General features: G+C 42.6%; 1 protein-coding gene across 1 annotated transcript in view; it reads right to left on the reverse strand.

The window, feature by feature from the left end:
- Positions 1–3,654: 3,654 nt before the first annotated feature.
- Positions 3,655–17,793, reverse strand: part of LOC124550672 (trypsin 3A1-like) — a 78,276-nt gene continuing 64,137 nt past the window's right edge. Inside the window, exon 4 of the mRNA XM_047125396.1 lies at positions 3,655–3,987. Within this exon, the coding sequence (XP_046981352.1) occupies positions 3,655–3,987 (333 nt within the window). The remainder of the gene's footprint in view (positions 3,988–17,793) is intronic.

Below are 17,793 nucleotides of genomic sequence, written 5' to 3' on the forward strand. Positions count from 1 at the left end.
CTCAAACACCAGAAAAGAGCCATAAGAATAATAACCAAAAATACTAGTCGAGCTCATGGTAAGGATCTGTTCAAAACACTGGGGATTTTAACTGCTCCATGTGAATATATTTACTAGTCAGTTGAACACATCAAAAATAATGTTGGTAATTACTGCACAATCTGTCCATGACCATGCAACAAGAGATTGACTAACTCACTTTTACCAAGAAAAATTAACGTAAAACTCAAAATGGCATTTTCTACCACGGAATAAAACTGTACAATAAATTACCAAAAGAGATTAAAGAAATTGCAAAAATACACTTATTTAAAAAGGCAGCTAAAAAGTACCTGTTATGCAATACATTTTATACATTGAAGGATTACTTAGCTAAAACAGAGTATGGGTTTGATAGAAAAATGTTATACAAATAAATAATAATAATGATTATAAAATATCCACCATTCCGCATAAGACCTTCACCTTACGTTTTTTTCCTATTTTTCCTTTTTAGAAATACTTACGCCCAAGCTATGCATATGGCACCATAGTAACTCCTCTTCCTATTTCTGAGCTCAACATTATTATGGAGGGATGCTGAGATCAATTTTGCAGGATAGCAAATGGGAAGTTCCAGTGCAGAAAATGGACCAGAGATCACCAGTGTGTGTGTGTGTGTGTGTGTGTGTGTGTGTGTGTGTGTATATACAGAGAGAGTGAAGTGCTATGCAACAATGTGTGTATAGTGTGTGCAGTGACTGATATGAGATATGAGTGACCAATGTGGCATTGCATTATTTAATAAGTTATTTGTAAAAAAAGTATTGTGTACTAGGAGTAAATTTAATGATTGTCTCTAACTAGAAGTCTGTAAACATATGTGTATACGAATTAGATTATTTTAAATTGATTTAATTTGTAAATACTTTGACATGTCCTATATCCTTGTAAAAAGAGATCTACAGATGAATAAAGCTACTACTATTACTACTACTACTACACGGCTCGCAGATATCTGACCACGTTTGCACTACAGGAAGGGCATCCGGCCACCCCTTACAATTACCATGCCGCATCCGATTGACCAGGAGACCCCAGCAGTCGGGATTAATGCTTGGAAAGAGAGAGTACTTCTCAAGTAAACTTGAATAAATTTTGCAACTTGCTAAGCTTCAACTTTGTTTCGTAATTAGTTTGTATGTTACTCATATTTCAAAACGTCAACAATTTGTGAAACACTTCTGGAGATACTTTTTTAATATTTCCTGATAAACCAAAATGTGAAATACTTGCCACATACCGATCGGCCAATCAAAGATAAGTAAGAGCACTGATAGACTCTGAGAGACAATGACGTAATTATGCTTTTCAGTTGTTACCTTTAGTAGTAATTTTCTGTTCTGTTCTCGTTCGCCATAAAGTGTAGACGTATATGTGAAACCTGGTACTATCTTTATGGAAGTTTATTTGAATAATCACCAGTTTAAGTCAAAACGAAATGTCCGCATTTATAATTATTTACAGAAGCCTAATAATATATACTCCTGGAGCAATATTTTTATTACTTATACGAGATGGATACAGATAGGAGCGACGATTTCGCGACGGCGCAATACAAAAATGGAGGTAGGTGGACATGCCCTTTTCTTCCTTTGTGTCCGCTATTCTCTTTTTTTTTAATTTGGTCATTTGCGCGACACTAATGCCTGCAATCTTCATCATTTCTGTTTTTCTATCGAAGTACGATTCATTTTGCTGTAATTTTTATCTGATTCTTATTTTCATAGTAACCAATATTCCTTGCAACCAGGCCACAAGGAAAGGTGAATTTAAGAAAATACCTGCGTCTAACTCTGCCGTATATTCGTCACATGTGAGTCACTTTTACTATAATTACATTTTCTTACCATCATCCCCAAACGCATTAGTTATTAGACAACCCACTCACTCGCGAATGTATGTGACTTTTCTCGTTGTTGCAGCCAGTGTGGAGTTAAATATTACTCATATTAATTTAATATTCTGTTGCACAGTTTCCATTTGTGTACGAGGGGCGTTTGAACGTCCGTGCAAAAATAAAAACTACTTACGTGTTTGGGGTAAACCTTTTTCATTTTTCGACATAGTCTCCTTTTAGACTTATACACTTCATCCAACGTTGTTCTAATTTGTTGCTCCCTTCCGAATAATAGGAATTCTCCAAGTCTGCGTAATAGCTACTAGTTGCTGCAATCACCTCCTCGTTTGAATAAAATATTTGTCCCGCAGGTATTTCTTCAAATTGGGGAACAAATAGTAGTCCGATGGCGGCAACTCTGGAGAATAGGATGGATGTGAAACGAGTTGAAATCCTATTTTCATTAATTTTGGGACCACAACTGCTGAGGTGTGTGCTGGTGCACTGTTGTGATGGAAATGGACTTTTTTGAGGTCCAGTCGCCGGCGTTTTTCTTGCAGCTCGGTTTTCAAACGGTCCAATAACGATGCACCTGTAATAGTTTTACGCTTTTCCAGATAGTCAATGAGGATTATCCCTTGCGAATCCCAAAAGACAGTCGCCATAACTTTTTCGGCCGAGGGAATGGTCTTCGTCTTTTTTGGTGCAGATTCTTCCTTGGTAACCCATTGTTTAGATTGTTCAAATGGCTCTGAGCACTATGGGACTCAATTTCTCAGGTCCTTACTCCCCTAGAACTTAGAACTACTTAAACCTAACTAACCTAAGAACATCACACACATCCATGCCCGAGGCAGGATTCGAACCTGCGACCATAGCAGTCGCACGGTTCCGGACTGCGCGCCTAGAACCGCGAGACCACCGCGGCCGTTTAGATTGTTGCTTGGTCTCAGGAATATAGTAATGTATCCATGTTTCATCCACAATGACGAAACGACGCTTAAAGTCTTGCGGATTCTTCCTGAACAGCTGCAAAACCATCGTTGCAACACTTCACGCGATTCCGTTTTTGGTCAAGTGTGAGGAATCGCGGAACCCATCTTACGGATTGCTTTCTCATGTCCAAATGTTTATGCAAAATATTACGTACCCGTTCATTCGAGATGCCCACAGCACTAGCAATCTCACGCACCTTAATTCTTCAGTTATCCATCACCATATCATGGACTTTATCAATGATTTCTGGAGTAGTAACCTGCACAGGACGTCCAGAACGTTCAGCATCACTTGTGGCCATATGGCCACTCTGAAAATTTTGAAACCACTTATAAACTGTTCTAATCGAAGGTGCAGAGTCACTGTAATGTATATCAAGCTTCTCTTTAGTCTCTTGAGGCGTTTTTCCTCTCATAAAGTAACGTTTAACAACCAGACCAAATTCCTTTTCGTCTATTTTTTGACAATCACTCGATTTCCTTGATTCTCACGAATGCCAAACACAAAGAAATACACCAATATGGCTGAAACTTGGTGTGCGTTCTTTCCAGATGCTACTAACTAAACATGACCTCGATACGCGCCGGTGGTGCCGTCTCTCGGACTTTGGACGGATTTTTCAAACGGCCCTCGTATATTGCTATTGTCGCAACGCTGCTTCACGGCGAGAATTATTGTGCGAATTTATGATTAAACCCATTTTCCAAATTACTACGCCGGCTGGAAACAACGTAAGAGGGCTGCTCAGATTATCTCCTGATGGTGGGACGTACAGCAAGTCATGCAGATAAGTGGACGTTTATTGCAAAGCTGAGCAGAGACACGGCGAGTGTACAAAGCGAAATCGGCTGCGAGGCTGCCGGGACCACAGCAGCAGAGCGGACGCGGTAGGGCTCGTGTATGCGGGAGAGGATCCAGTCCCGGTAGAAGCCCACGAAGATGTGGTAGTTGAACAGTGCGGGCGCCCCACACCACTTGGCGCACTCGTTCTTGTAGACGACGCCCACGATGAGGCCCGTCTGGAAGTCGGGCGTGCCGCAGAAGACGGGGCCCCCCGAGTCGCCCTTGCAGGCGGACTTCGTCTGCACGTCGAAGGTGCACAGCCCGTTGTCCTGCCGACAGACAGTACAGCTTGTCGCTTTACAGCTACACTCCGTGTACAGGTGGTCCAATAAACGGATCCCTGATTATAAAATTAAATACACCGCGCGACAATAAACTGAAGGACCTAGAACACGTGATAAGGTGTCAAAAAGTGAAAAAGCCAGAAGACATGGTCAGACATCAATGTAAGTTTTGTGCACATACACACCACAGCCAAGTATACGCAGTAAGTGATCAGAGCTGAAATTGCCCGTCACAAGTACACTATTGGCCATTAAAATTGCTACAACAAGAAGAAACGCTGATGATAAACGGGTATTCATTGGACAAATATATTATACTACAACTGACATGTGATTACATTTTCACGCAATTTAGGTGCGTAGATCCTCAGAAATGAGTACCCAGAACAACCACCTCTGGCCGTAATAGCGGCCTTGATACGCCCGGGTATTGAGTCAATCAGAGCTTGGATGGCGTGTACAGGTATAACTGCCAATGTAGCTCCAACACGATACCACAGCTCATCAAGAGTAGTGACTGGCGTATTGTGACGAGCCAGTTGCTCGGCCACCATTGAACAGACGTTTGCAATTGGTGAGAGATCTGGAGAGTGTGCTGGCCAGGGCAGCATTCGAACATTTTCTGTATCCAGAAAGGCCCGCACAAGGCCTGCAACATGCGGTCGTGCATTATCCTGCAGAAATGTAGGGTTTCGTAGGGATCGAATGAAGGGTAGAGCCACGGGTCGTAAAATGTCTGAAATGTAACGTCCACTGTTCAAAGTGCCGTAAATGAGAACAAGAGGTGACCGAAACATGTAACCAATGGCACCCCATACCATGACGTCGGATGGTACGGCAGTATGGCGATGAGGAATATACGCTTCCAATGTGCGTTCACCGCGATGTCGCCAAACACCGATGCGGCCATCGTGATGCTGTAAACAGAACCTAGATTCATCCGAAAAAATGACGTTTTGACATTCGTGCACCCAGGTTCGTCGTCGAGTACACCATCGCAGGCGCTCCTGTCTTTGATGCAGCGTCGAAGGGTAACCGCAGTCACGGTCTCCGAGCTGATAGTCCATGCTGCTGCAAATGTCGTCGAACTGTTCGTGCAGATGGTTGTTGTCTTGCACACGTCCACATCTGTTGACTCAGGTATCGAGATGTGGCTGCAAGATCCGTTACAGCCATGCGGATAAGATGCCTGTCATCTCGACTGCTAGTGATACGAGGCCGTTGGGATCCAGCACGGCGTTCCATATTACCCTCCTGAGTCCACCGATTCCATATTCTGCTAACAGTCATTGGATCTCGACCAACGCGAGCAGCACTGTCGCGATACCATAAGCCGCAATGGCGATAGGATACAATCCGACCTTTGTCAAAGTGGGAAACGTGATGGTACGCATTTCTCCTCCTTACATGAGGCATCACAACAACGTTTCACCAGGCAACGCCGGTCAACTGCTGTTTGTGTATGAGAAATCGGTTGGAATCTTTGCTCATGTCAGCACGTTGTAGGCGTAGCCACATTGTGTGAATGCTCTGAAAAGCTAATCATTTGCATATCACAGCATCTTCTTCCTGACGGTTAGATTTCGCGTCTGCAGCACGTCATCTTCGTGGTGTAGCAATTTTAATGGCCAGTAGTGTAGAAACGACACCACAGTGCACCAGATTTATTTTCGTTTATTGTCGTTAGCAGGCCTGGTCACCATCATCGTCATTTATTGCGCAAACAGAGACCACTTAGGCCCATGGCAGAAGACTAAAATACACACATACAAGTCATACACAGAACACAATAAAATGATTAACACATCAAGTCCACGAATCTTGGCAAAATATTGTAACATCAAAGAAATTTTATTACATATTCCAAGATGCTACTTCAGGTGGGTGTAAAAATAAATGTGCGCAACGGAAAATAATAAACGCTAAAATGAAGATTTGTCCTTGTCTGACTACCCCCTGAGCCGGCCGCGGTGGCCGTGCGGTTCTAGGCGCTCCAGTCCGGAGCCGCGCTGCTGCTACGGTCGCAGGTTCGAATCCTGCCTCGGGCATGGATGTGTGTGATGTCCTTAGGTTAGTTAGGTTTAAGAAGTTCTAAGTTCTAGGGGACTAATGACCACAGCAGTTGAGTCCCATAGTGCTCAGATCCATTTGAACCATTTGACTACCCCCTGAAGCAGATCTTAAGATATCTTAGTGGACTTTAACATATAAATTACAACCTAAACATAAATGAATGATGAAGGCAACTAATCCTACTAAATGATAAACGTTGTTGCTGCTGATATATATTTATTGCTGATAAAAAACATTATATTACAAAGTTTATATTTCCTAAGTAAAATTACTAATCAATTGTCCAACTGTGCCCCTTATTATGACTGCGCGATCTAATTCAATAACGCGAAATGACTGACATCATCCGCATACCAAACACTAGAAGACACTGCTTTCAAAGATGATCTGCAGTGGTGTGGAACCTCAGTGTAAAGAAACTAACGTGATCACAGCTGTTTAGCTTTTATAGCCCTAATAAGCCGAAGCAATTTGCGATAACACCGTATCTACTGCGTCCGGTGCGTCGATGTGATGGTTCTCGTATTCGTCGGCGACGATGGAAGAACTCCAGCCACAAAATGAAACTCTTTCAAACACTAGGACGGCAGAAGGCGGTCCTCTGACTAATATACTCTAATACTGTCTTCTCCTCTCTGTGTAATACAGACGAGAAACGCTAACTCCCAGCCAAAAGGACGGAGTTTAGACAACAACTCAAGTATAGGCAGAGGAAGTGCTCTCAATTACTGAACGCTGTGTACTCAACGACGACTTCGAAACCAGAGGTGAAGTCCAGAATCGTATAGGTTCGCAGCAGTACAGTTCGTAACTGTTCTAACTATAAACTCTCCTGAGAGCAAAGACAGCAAGTCCGTCCGTACCAACAAAGCTGATATCGAGCGACCGTCACACACGGGCGTTCGCAACGGAAGACCACGTCTCTCCAACGCTGGTCTCTCCAACGCTGGTTTCCCTGCAAGGCTCAGCTCCCCACACTCGTAATTCCGAAAATGAATCATATTTCCGAAACCACGGAATATTCTCCCTCTCTACAGATTCTTCCGACTGCCGACCAACCATATTTTAGTCTTTTGTCGAACGGCACGGAAAGTTTGCGAGGAAAAACCTATACTCGTACAATGGTACGCTTCTGAGTAAAACTCCTTGGAAATAACCCAGCCTGCGTCGTTTCCGAGGTGCCGCTTATTCCTTCCTCTCACCTGCGTCCAAATTCGGAAGTATTATCCGGTTATCCTTCCGGCCATACTACAATAGCGGCCGGCCGTCACCCTATTGTGCTCCAGAGCTCAGGTGCCACGACGTCTGTCTAGCTACTTGCTGTGTTTAAGTAGGACCAAGATCTGTGGGGGCCTTCCACCCAGAGCTTGAGTTCTGCCTGCCGTTTCATCTCCACTGCCGCTCCAACCTCTACTAGTACACGCAATCATTCATTACGCCATTTTTATAATAAAGACACTCCGTCACCTTTCATGCAGTAAGCGTTAACAATTATTTAGAAGGCGTACATGACAATGTCAGTCTCCTTTAAATATTCATATACACGATGTACAACCTATAAAATGATATCTAATTGTGGCTGTAGTTCACGGCAAAGTATGAGGATAAGTGCTTGTAAGGTGCGAAATTATAGCCACCTTACAATATGTAGGCCCATTTATTTCTGTCTCGAGTTTCTTCAGACCGGGCTGTTGGATCTGCTTCTTCCAGCGTCACTAAAGTCCTGTCACACCACCTCGTTTGCAGACGAGCCCTCTTGGACGTGTACCAGCTGGGTGGTGGTGTAGAAATACTCTGTTAGGGAGAGAGCCCTCTGCTCATAGAACATGTCCTGCCTGGTAGGGCACATAAATAGCATGAAAAGCGTCAGGTACTGAATGATCACTGTGGAGGACACGCAGATGCTGCATACTCTTGAGACAGCATTGTCAGCACCATACAAACTTTCAATGGTGCACCATTGAGGACGTTCACAGCTCGTGACGTAGTGGCTAGCATTGCTGTCTCTGGAACACAGGCTCTCAGGTTCGATTCCCGGCTGGGTCGGGAATTTTCTCCGCCTGAGGACTGGGTGTCTGTGTTGTCCTCATCATTTCGTCATCATTCGGTAAAGGTGAAGTGACTGGACTGTGGAAATCTGGGAATTGGTATGGGCACTGATGACCGAGCAGTTGAGTACGAAACAAACCAAGTATCATCACTGTCAGTGTCCATTTGGCTAGCTGGCCAAATCGTGCGATGTCCGTATTTTTGGAACATTTGGATGGGACAGTGGACCAATGTTGGACTAAATGGGAATGCCAAGGCAGGCATGCCCGATGCCAAGGTTTCAGTCGAACACCTCAGACCATCACGAGGGAGGACTGCCACATTGCGCAACAAGAACATGATAACCCTTTCACACCTGCTCCAGCTGTCTGAGAACGAGCAACAGACTCCCTGTAACGTTCTGTGGCAACTGACACCATTGCTCAGAAGCTAACACCAGCTCGATTACGGAATTACCGTCCCATGCGTAGATTGTTGTTAACACCACAAACGGCTGCATAAGGAATGGTGCCGTGCCTGTAAAACTCGGACTACCCATAAATCACAGTTCTTCACTTTCACAGATGCTCATAAATGGCCAGTATGACAGCGATCTGAGGTGAGATCCCATTCTTCCAATATTCTGGAGCGGCACGGCGATGTTACTCTGGGTGTCATGCGCGTAGTTTGGGCAGCCATCGGGTATGACTTCAGATCACGGCCTTTAGTGGCTGAGCGATCTCTGAGTACACAGTGGTACATCACGTACATCCTGCATCCTCGTGTAGCAGTGTCTCGGTCCCGTTTTTCAACTGGAAAATCCTCGTCCACACAAAGCCTGTGTACCTACGAAATGACTGCCTGATGTTGAGGTACTTCCGTAGCCAGCAAGATCACAAGATCTGTCACTGATAGAACATGTGTTGAAGGGCTCGGATGTCAATGTCATACCAATGGCTTTAACAGGCACAGTCCACTTACAGCAGTTGTGGACCAGTTTGCCTCTTATGTCACCCTTCTCAACTGAATCAGTGCATGCATCCAGACCACAGGCGATGCCACGTCATAAAAAGAAGTGGGTTCATACTACCAAGTTCTTTGTCAATTTGATAATCATAGAAAAAAACATCATACGCCCTCTCAGTCTGTGAAATTTAACTTCGTTACCTCCTACGAAGGCCCCGGGAGTAGACAACATTCCATTAGAACTACTGACAGCCTTGGGAGAGCCAGTCCTGGCAAAACTCTACCATCTGGTGAGCAAGATGTATGAGATAGGTGAAATACCCTCAGACTTCAAGAAGAATGTAATAATTCCAATCCCAAAGAAAGCAGGTGTTGACAGATGTGAAAATTACCGAACTATCAGTTTAATAAGTCACTACTGCAAAATACTAACGCGAATTCTTTACAGACGAATGGAAAAACTAGCAGAAGCCGACCTGGGGGAAGATCAGTTTGCATTCTGCAGAAATATTGGAACACGCGAGGCAATACTGACCCTACGACTTATCTTAGAAAATAGATTAAGGAAAGGCAAATCTACATTTCTAGCATTTGTAGATTTAGAGAAAGCTTTTGACAATGTTGACTGGAATACTCTCTTTCAAATTCTAAAGGTGGCAGGGGTAAAATACAGGGAGCGAAAGGCTATTTACAATTTGTACAGAAACCAGATGGCAGTTATAAGAGTCGAGGGGCATGAAAGGGAAGCAGTGGTTGGGAAGGGAGTGAGACAGGGTTGTAGCCTCTCCCCGATGGTATTTAATCTGTGTATTGAGCAAGCAGTGAAGGAAACAAAAGAAAAATTCGGAGTAGGTATTAAAATCCATGGAGAAGAAATAAAAACTTTGAGGTTTGCCGATGACATTGTAATTCTGTCAGAGACAGCAAAGGACTTGGAAGAGCAGTTGAATGGAATGGACAGTGTCTTGAAAGGAGGATATAAGATGAACATCAACAAAAGCAAAACGAGGATTATGGAATGTAGTCGAATTAATTCGGGTGATGTTGAGGGTATTAGATTAGGAAATGAGACACTTAAAGTAGTAAAGCAGTTTTGTTATTTGGGGAGCAAAATAACTGATGATGGTCGAAGTAGAGAGGATATAAAATGTAGACTGGCAATGGCAAGGAAAGCGTTTCTGAAGAAGAGAAATTTGTTAACATCGAGTATAGATTTAAGTGTCAGAAAGTCGTTTCTGGAAGTATTTGTATGGAGCGTAGCCATGTATGGAAGTGAACATGGACGATAACCAGTTTGGACAAGAAGAGAATAGAAGCTTTCGAAATGTGGTGCTACAGAAGAATGTTGAAGATTAGATGGATAGATCACATAACTAATGAGGAGGTATTGAATAGGATTGGGGAGAAGAGAAGTTTGTGGCACAATTTGACTAGAAGAAGGGATCGGTTGGTAGGACATGTTCTGAGGCATCAAGGGATCACCAATTTAGTGTTGGAGGGCAGCGTGGAGGGTAAAAATCGTAGAGGGAGAACAAGAGATGAATACACCAAGCAGATTCAGAAGGATGTAGGTTGCAATAGGTACTGGGAAATGAAGAAGCTTGCACAGGATAGAGTAGCGTGGAGAGCTGCATCAAACCAGTCTCAGGACTGAAGACCACAACAACAACAACCTCCTAAATGTCTCGACATTACAGTTTTTTTGTCAAGCAGTGTAACATGGACATGGCCAGGCACTTAAATGTGATTTGCAGATTATCCATGTAGATGTAGATGTATGACAAATACAGTATGGTAGCTGATGATGTGAGGCAGCCAGACTCATTAGATGAACAGTTGGCTCCTTCAGATGAATTTTCTCAGATAAAGTTCAAAGACCTGTGTGCAGAATTCCCAGATGTGTTGATCAATGAATTAGGAGCTACTGGACTGCTAGAATGTCATACGGACTTAACTGATACGCTGCCAGTTAAGAAGTCACCCTGTAGATTACCGCCACCCAGATTGGAAATATTAGACGAAGATGTAGGAAAGTTATAATGTAGAGTAATCTCGTCTCCTAAATCTCCTTGTGCTGTTACAAAGTTCTTGGCTCCCAAATGTACTGGTGGACACCTCGTGGTGGTGGATTACTGTGAATTAACTAAAGAGGGAGTCCTGAGATCAGTGCGACTGCCTGATTGTAATTTGTGCCTAAGATGGTTTCAGGGAGTACAGGTCTTTCCCACCTTAGTTATCAATAAGGCCTGTAATCAAACATGACTGGAGGAAGGTTTGAAGCTGGTTACAGCATTCGTAGTATATTGGAAGATATTTGAGTTAAAAAGTGACCCCTTTGGATTATCTTCAAGCAGTGCCTTCTCTCGCAGCTCATTGATGCGGTGTTTTCCAACATAAAGTTTATGTATCCGTACCATTATCTTGACGATTCGGTAGTGTACAGGTGCTCGCTTCAGGAGCCCGTAAGGCACCTGCGCGACAATTTGAGCGATTAAAAAACACAAAGTAGCTCGCTGCAGGAGCACATAGGGCGCCTGAGGGACAAATTTGAGGGATTAAGAAGCGCTGTTCTGATACACTACTGGTCATTAAAATTGCTACACCAAGAAGAAATGCAGATGATAAACGGGTACTCATTGGAAAAATACATTATACTAGAACTGGCACGTGATAACATTTTCACGCAATTTGGGTGCATAGATCCTGAGAAATCAGTACCCAGAACAACCACCTCTGGCCGTAATAACGGCCTTGATGCGCCTGAGCATTGAGTCAAACGGAGCTTGGATGGCGTGTACAGGTACAGCTGGACATGCAGCTTCAACACGATACGACAGTTCATCAAGAGTAGTGACTGGCGTATTGTGACGAGCCAGTTGCTCGATCACCATTGACCAGACGTTTTCAGTTGGTGAGAGATCTGGAAAATGTGCTGGCCAGGGCAGCTGTCGCACATTTTCTGTATTCAGATAGGCCCGTACAAGAAATCCAATATGTGGTCGTGCATTATCCTGCTGAAATGTAGGGTTTCGCAGGGATCGAATGAAGGGTAGAGCCACGGGTCGTAACCCATTTTAAATGTAACATCCACTGTTCAAAGCGCCGTCAACGCGAACAAGCGGTGAGCCAGACGTGTAACCAGTGGCACCCCATACCATCACGCCGGGTCATACACGCTTCCAATGTGCGTTCACCGTGATGTCGCCAAACACGGATGCGACCATCATGATGCTGTAAACAAAACCTGGATTCATCTGAAAAAATGACGTTTTGCCATTCGTGCACTCAGGTTCGTCGTTGAGTACACCATCGCAGGTGCTCCTGTCTGTGATGCAGCGTCAATGGTAACCGCAGCCATGGTCTCCGAGCTGATAGTCCATGCTGTTGCGGCCGGCCGCAGTGGCCGAGTGGTTCTAGGCGCTTCAGTCCGGAACCATGCGACCGCTACCGTCGCAGGTTCGAATCCTGGCTCGGGCATGGATGTGTGTGATGTCCTTAGGTTAGTTAGGTTTAAGTAGTTCTAAGTTCTAGGAGACTGATGACCTCAGAAATTAAGTCCCATAGTGCTCAGAGCCATTTGAACCAACCACGGTGCTGCAAACGTCGTCGAACTGTTCGTGCAGATGGTTGTTGTCTTGCAAACGTCCCCATCTGTTGACTCAGGGATCGAGACGTGGCTGCACGATGCGTTACAGCCATGCCGATAAGATGCCCGTCATCTCGACCGCTAGTGATACGCGGCCGTTGGGATCCAGCAAGGCGTTCCGTATTACCCTCCTGAACCCACCGATTCCATATTGCGCTAACAGTCATTGGATCTCGACCAACGCGAGCAGTAATGTCGGGTTTCCATAAACCGCAATCGCCATAAGCTACAATCCGACCATTATCAAAGTCGGAAACGTGATGGTACGCATTTCTCCTCCTTACACGAGGCATCACAACAACGTTTCACCAGGCAACGCCGGTCAACTGCTGTTTGTATATGAGAAATCTGTTGGAAACTTTCATCATGTCAGCACGTCGTAGGTGTCGCCACCGGCACCAACCTTGTGTGAATGCTCTGAAGAGCTAATCATTTGCGTATCACAACATCTTCTTCCTGCCGGTTAAATTTCGCGTCTGTAGCACGTCATCTTCGTGGTGTAGCAATTTTAATGGGCAGTAGTGTATTTAATCCACGAAAGGTTGTGTGTGCCTAATACTCTATAAAGTTTCTGGGGAACATAGTTTGTAATGAAGGGCTTCATATCGACCCAAAGAGACAGAAAGACGTTAGTCAATTCTCAGCCCTGCAAAACGTTAAAGAAATTGTCAAATTTAGGGGTATCGTCAATGTTTTTAGCGAGTTCATCGGCAGTTTCGCCGAGAAGACTGATCCACTTAATGAGCTGCGGAAAGAAGGGTGTAAATTTTTTTTGGGCCTTCACAGAAAGACTAATTTTTTGGCACTGAAGGAAGCGTTGAAGTCAGTCCTGGCATTAGCCTTTCATTCTTCAGGCAGATGTGTTGGCCCCAGAGGTAGGAGTTGCTTTGCTGCAGGAGCGGGAAGTGGGTGAGAGAACAACTAATCGTAACTCATAGGTATTAAATGAACTACAAGGTACTCAATTTATGAATTGGAAGCCTCTGCTCTTTGGCATGGAAATGTTCTGATGCTATTTGGAGCATCGAAAGTTCATTGCAGGGACTGACAGCCAAGCGCCCATTTCCGTCTTAGACAGCGGATGCAAGACTGGTCGTATTGCCAGATGGATAACAAGAAATTTAACCTTTAAGTTCGAGTTCCATATTATGAAGGGTTCAGAAAAAGTGGTCGCAGAAGGGTTGAATTTTATGTTTGATTCCAGTGTGAATTACTGAAGAGACTATCAGCTGGTGAAAAATAGTGCTTCATGTCTGAATGTGATTTTAGTTCTTACTCACATACCTCACCTAATTCGTGACATTAGAAAATTCCAAGATAAAGATGAATGCTTTCGTGAAATTAAAAAGAGGATTCATGACAGTGAAACGATAAAGGCCCGTATGTCGAGAGAGTGAATATTACACTCCTGGAAATGGAAAGAAGAACACATTGACACCGGTGTGTCAGACCCACCATACTTGCTCCGGACACTGCGAGAGGGCTGTACAAGCAATGATCACACGCACGGCACAGCGGACACACCAGGAACCGCGGTGTTGACCTTCGAATGGCGCTAGCTGCGCAGCATTTGTGCACCGCCGCCGTCAGTGTCAGCCAGTTTGCCGTGGCATACGGAGCTCCATCGCAGTCTTTAACACTGGTAGCATGCCGCGACAGCGTCGACGTGAACCGTATGTGCAGTTGACGGACTTTGAGCGAGGGCGTACAGTGGGCATGCGGGAGGCCGGGTGGACGAGTCGTGTGAAGTTAGCACCCCTTTTTCGAGAAATATACATTTTTTTCAGAGTTCTTGATAGATATGGCATAGTTCTAGAGTTCTTTGTACAAAATTTCAATAGTTCTGCAGAATTTAGCGACGAAAACAACAATACTCGAAAAAATTTTCGTATCGAAAACAATCTTTGGCAATTTCCGCAAAATGTAAGTAAGTACAAGAGTTCAGAACACAGTTCTGAACAGAGCTCCAAGAGTTCTTTCGAAAATCCAAGTAACATTTTTTTGTGCAGCTAATAGTTTACGAGATAATTGCATTTTAATGAGAAAATCTTTTCACTTACTGTGAAGTTGGCACCATTTTTTTCACAAATGTATACTTTTTTCAGATTTATTGATAGATATGCCATAGTTCTAGAGTTCTTTGTACAAAATTTCAATAGTTCTGCAAAATTTAGCGACGAAAATAATATTCGAAAAAATTTTCGAATCGAAGACATTCTTCGTCAATTTTCGCAAATTGTAAATAAGTACAACAGTTCTGAGCACAGTTCTGAACAGAACTCCAAGAGTTCTATCGAAAATCCTATTAACATTTTTTTGTGCAGCTAATAGTTTACGAGATAATTGCAATTTAAGGAGAAAATCTTTTCACTTACTGTGAAGTTGGCACCCTTTTTTTCAGAAATGTATACTTTTTTCAGATTTCTTGATAGATATGCCTTAGTTCTAGAGTTCTTTGTACAAAATTTCAATAGTTCTGCAAAATTTAGCGACGTAAACAATATTCGAAAAAATTTTCGTATCGAAAACATTCTTCGTCTATTTTCGCAAATTGTAAATAAGTACAACAGTTCCGAGCACAGTTCTGAACAGAACTCCAAGAGTTCTATCGAAAACCCAATTAACATTTTTTTGTGCAGCTAATAGTTTACGAAATAATTGCCATTTAAGGTGAAAATCTTTGCATTTACTGTGAAGTTGGCACCCTTTTCTTCAGAAATGTATATTTCTTTCACAGTTCTTGACAGGTATGCCACAGTTCTAGAGTTCTTTGTACAAAATTTCAATAGTTCTGCAGAATTTAGGGAAGAAAACAACAATACTCGAAAAAAATTTTCTATCGAAATCATTTTTTGTCAATTTTCGCAAAAATTAAACTGGTACAACAGTTCTGAGGACAGTTCTGAACAGAACCCCAAGAGCTCTATCGAAAATCCTAATAACATTTTTCTATGGCGATAGTAGTTTGTGATAAATTGATTTAATGTGGGACACACTTTCTCTACAGAAAATATAAATATATTCGTACAACAGTTCTGATGACAGTTCTGGACACCACGTGAAGAGTTCTATCGAAATTCCTAGCAGAATTTTTTAGTGCAGGTAATAGTTTAAGAGGTAATCGCAACTTAATTAAGAACCCCATAAGAGCTCCTACTGTGAAGCTGGCACCCTTTTTTTCAGAAATATATATTTTTTTCAGAGTTCTTGATAGATAAGTCATAGTTATAGAGTTCTCGGTACAAAATTTCAATAGTTATGCAGAATTTAGCGAAGAAAACAACATTGTATAACAAAGCTGATTCAGGAACCCTTTCCTTTTGATACAATTCTTCCTGTTGCCACAATAAATCACTTGTGCATAGATTCCAACTGTACTGATCATTACAAAAATACAACCATTGACCAGCGGCGTACATTTCTTGCAGCGTTGTACAAAGCATTCGGCTTATCCGCTGTGAAAATACCACACTTAACGCTATTTTAAAATTTACGGTGGATGGCTTCCGTTTATCTACAATGTCAGCATCTATCGAATTATCTTCATGCAAACGTGATGCCTGGATCACTCACTTCCCCTTTTAGGTACGGAGGAAACTAGAGTTCAGTCTTGTGGAAGTCAAAAAAGGAAATGTGGGCAGCCCTTCTTTTACTGATAGCAAACTCTAGAGAAATCTCCACACTTGTTTTTCTTCATCATGCCAACAGAAGAAAAACTCTCCCTTCACAGCTCTATTATCATTCCAGTACTAGTAAACCAGTTGTCCGCTTTCACATTTCGACCTGACTGATATATAGGTTTACACAGTCACAGAACAACATCAAATTGTTTATTGCTCAGTTGGTAAATCCTTCTGGTTGCAACACAGCGTATATTTCCAAATTTTACAGGTAAAATACTTAAGAATCCACACTTAAGAATCCATACTCGTTTGTTTTGATTGATACATATTGGCGAAAACTGTACCTTCCACAGAATACTTCCAGCTTCTTGCCTACTGTAACATATTCTCCGAGGTTTAAGATTTGTGGTAGTTGCGTACAAACACAGTAAATATTTCCCGAATAGCTGTTAGCTTGTCTAATTGTCTCCCTTCATCACGAATAACGCGACTGTAAAATCTAAGACTCTCCAGAATAAATTTGAAACGTTTTATGTTCGTTTGCGAGGTGAAATTTTTCAATGCCATCACCATCAGTTCCACACAGATCTTCCAGGCTTTATCTGTTACTTTTGTTAACAACAATTAAAAACAAGAGACTGATGAAGGCTTTCAATTCAATATCATCTATTGATTTTACCCCTCTCTCACGCTGAAATGAGGCTTTGATGCTCTCTAAATTCTGATTGGAATACAAAACTACAATAGACAAAAATCGTTATCTATGAGGTAATTACAGCATCACAAATGCTGCTTTGGCTGCACCTATTGGTACAGGTAAATTTCGAATAATATTATGCTCTTCGAACAATATGCTTCGAATTTCTTCAACATTATCTAGTACTTCCCACTTAAAATAATAAAATTCCTATAAAATAACGCAACCAGGCGCAGTGTATTAATCTGATATTTGACGTTCAGACAGCGGACACTGACTATTAAACAGTTCAAACAGAATTTAAGTGCAGTTTACATTCTGGATTAGCTTTGTACTACTTACTACGTTGATAAACAAGTAAACTAATCGCTGAAATGAAATACGAAAGGGCACAGTGGATAAAAACGAGCAATCGGCTCATATCTCATCAAGAGAGCATTAGCGTCGATACTGAATCATACATACAACAATGAAAGGCACACATGAAGTGTATATTTTTAGAATCAGGAAGAACCAGATGAATTTTATCACGTAAAACAGTAATTGTTTTGAACTCTCATGACATCCAGGACCCACTAACAGCTAAAAATATGCCCAGGACCCTCATGGATGAAAGTTATATTGCAACATCACCAGCCACTAGGATACATAAAAACATGTGCTGTGTGTAACGAATAAATTTGAAATTGATGTCGTTAATATTGTTGCAAACATTTGTTCTAGTTAGAAAGGAAGTGTGGAAGTTTGATTAGTTACAC

This window comes from Schistocerca americana, chromosome 9 (assembly GCF_021461395.2).
Source record: "Schistocerca americana isolate TAMUIC-IGC-003095 chromosome 9, iqSchAmer2.1, whole genome shotgun sequence".
Taxonomy (NCBI): Eukaryota; Metazoa; Arthropoda; class Insecta; order Orthoptera; family Acrididae; genus Schistocerca; species Schistocerca americana.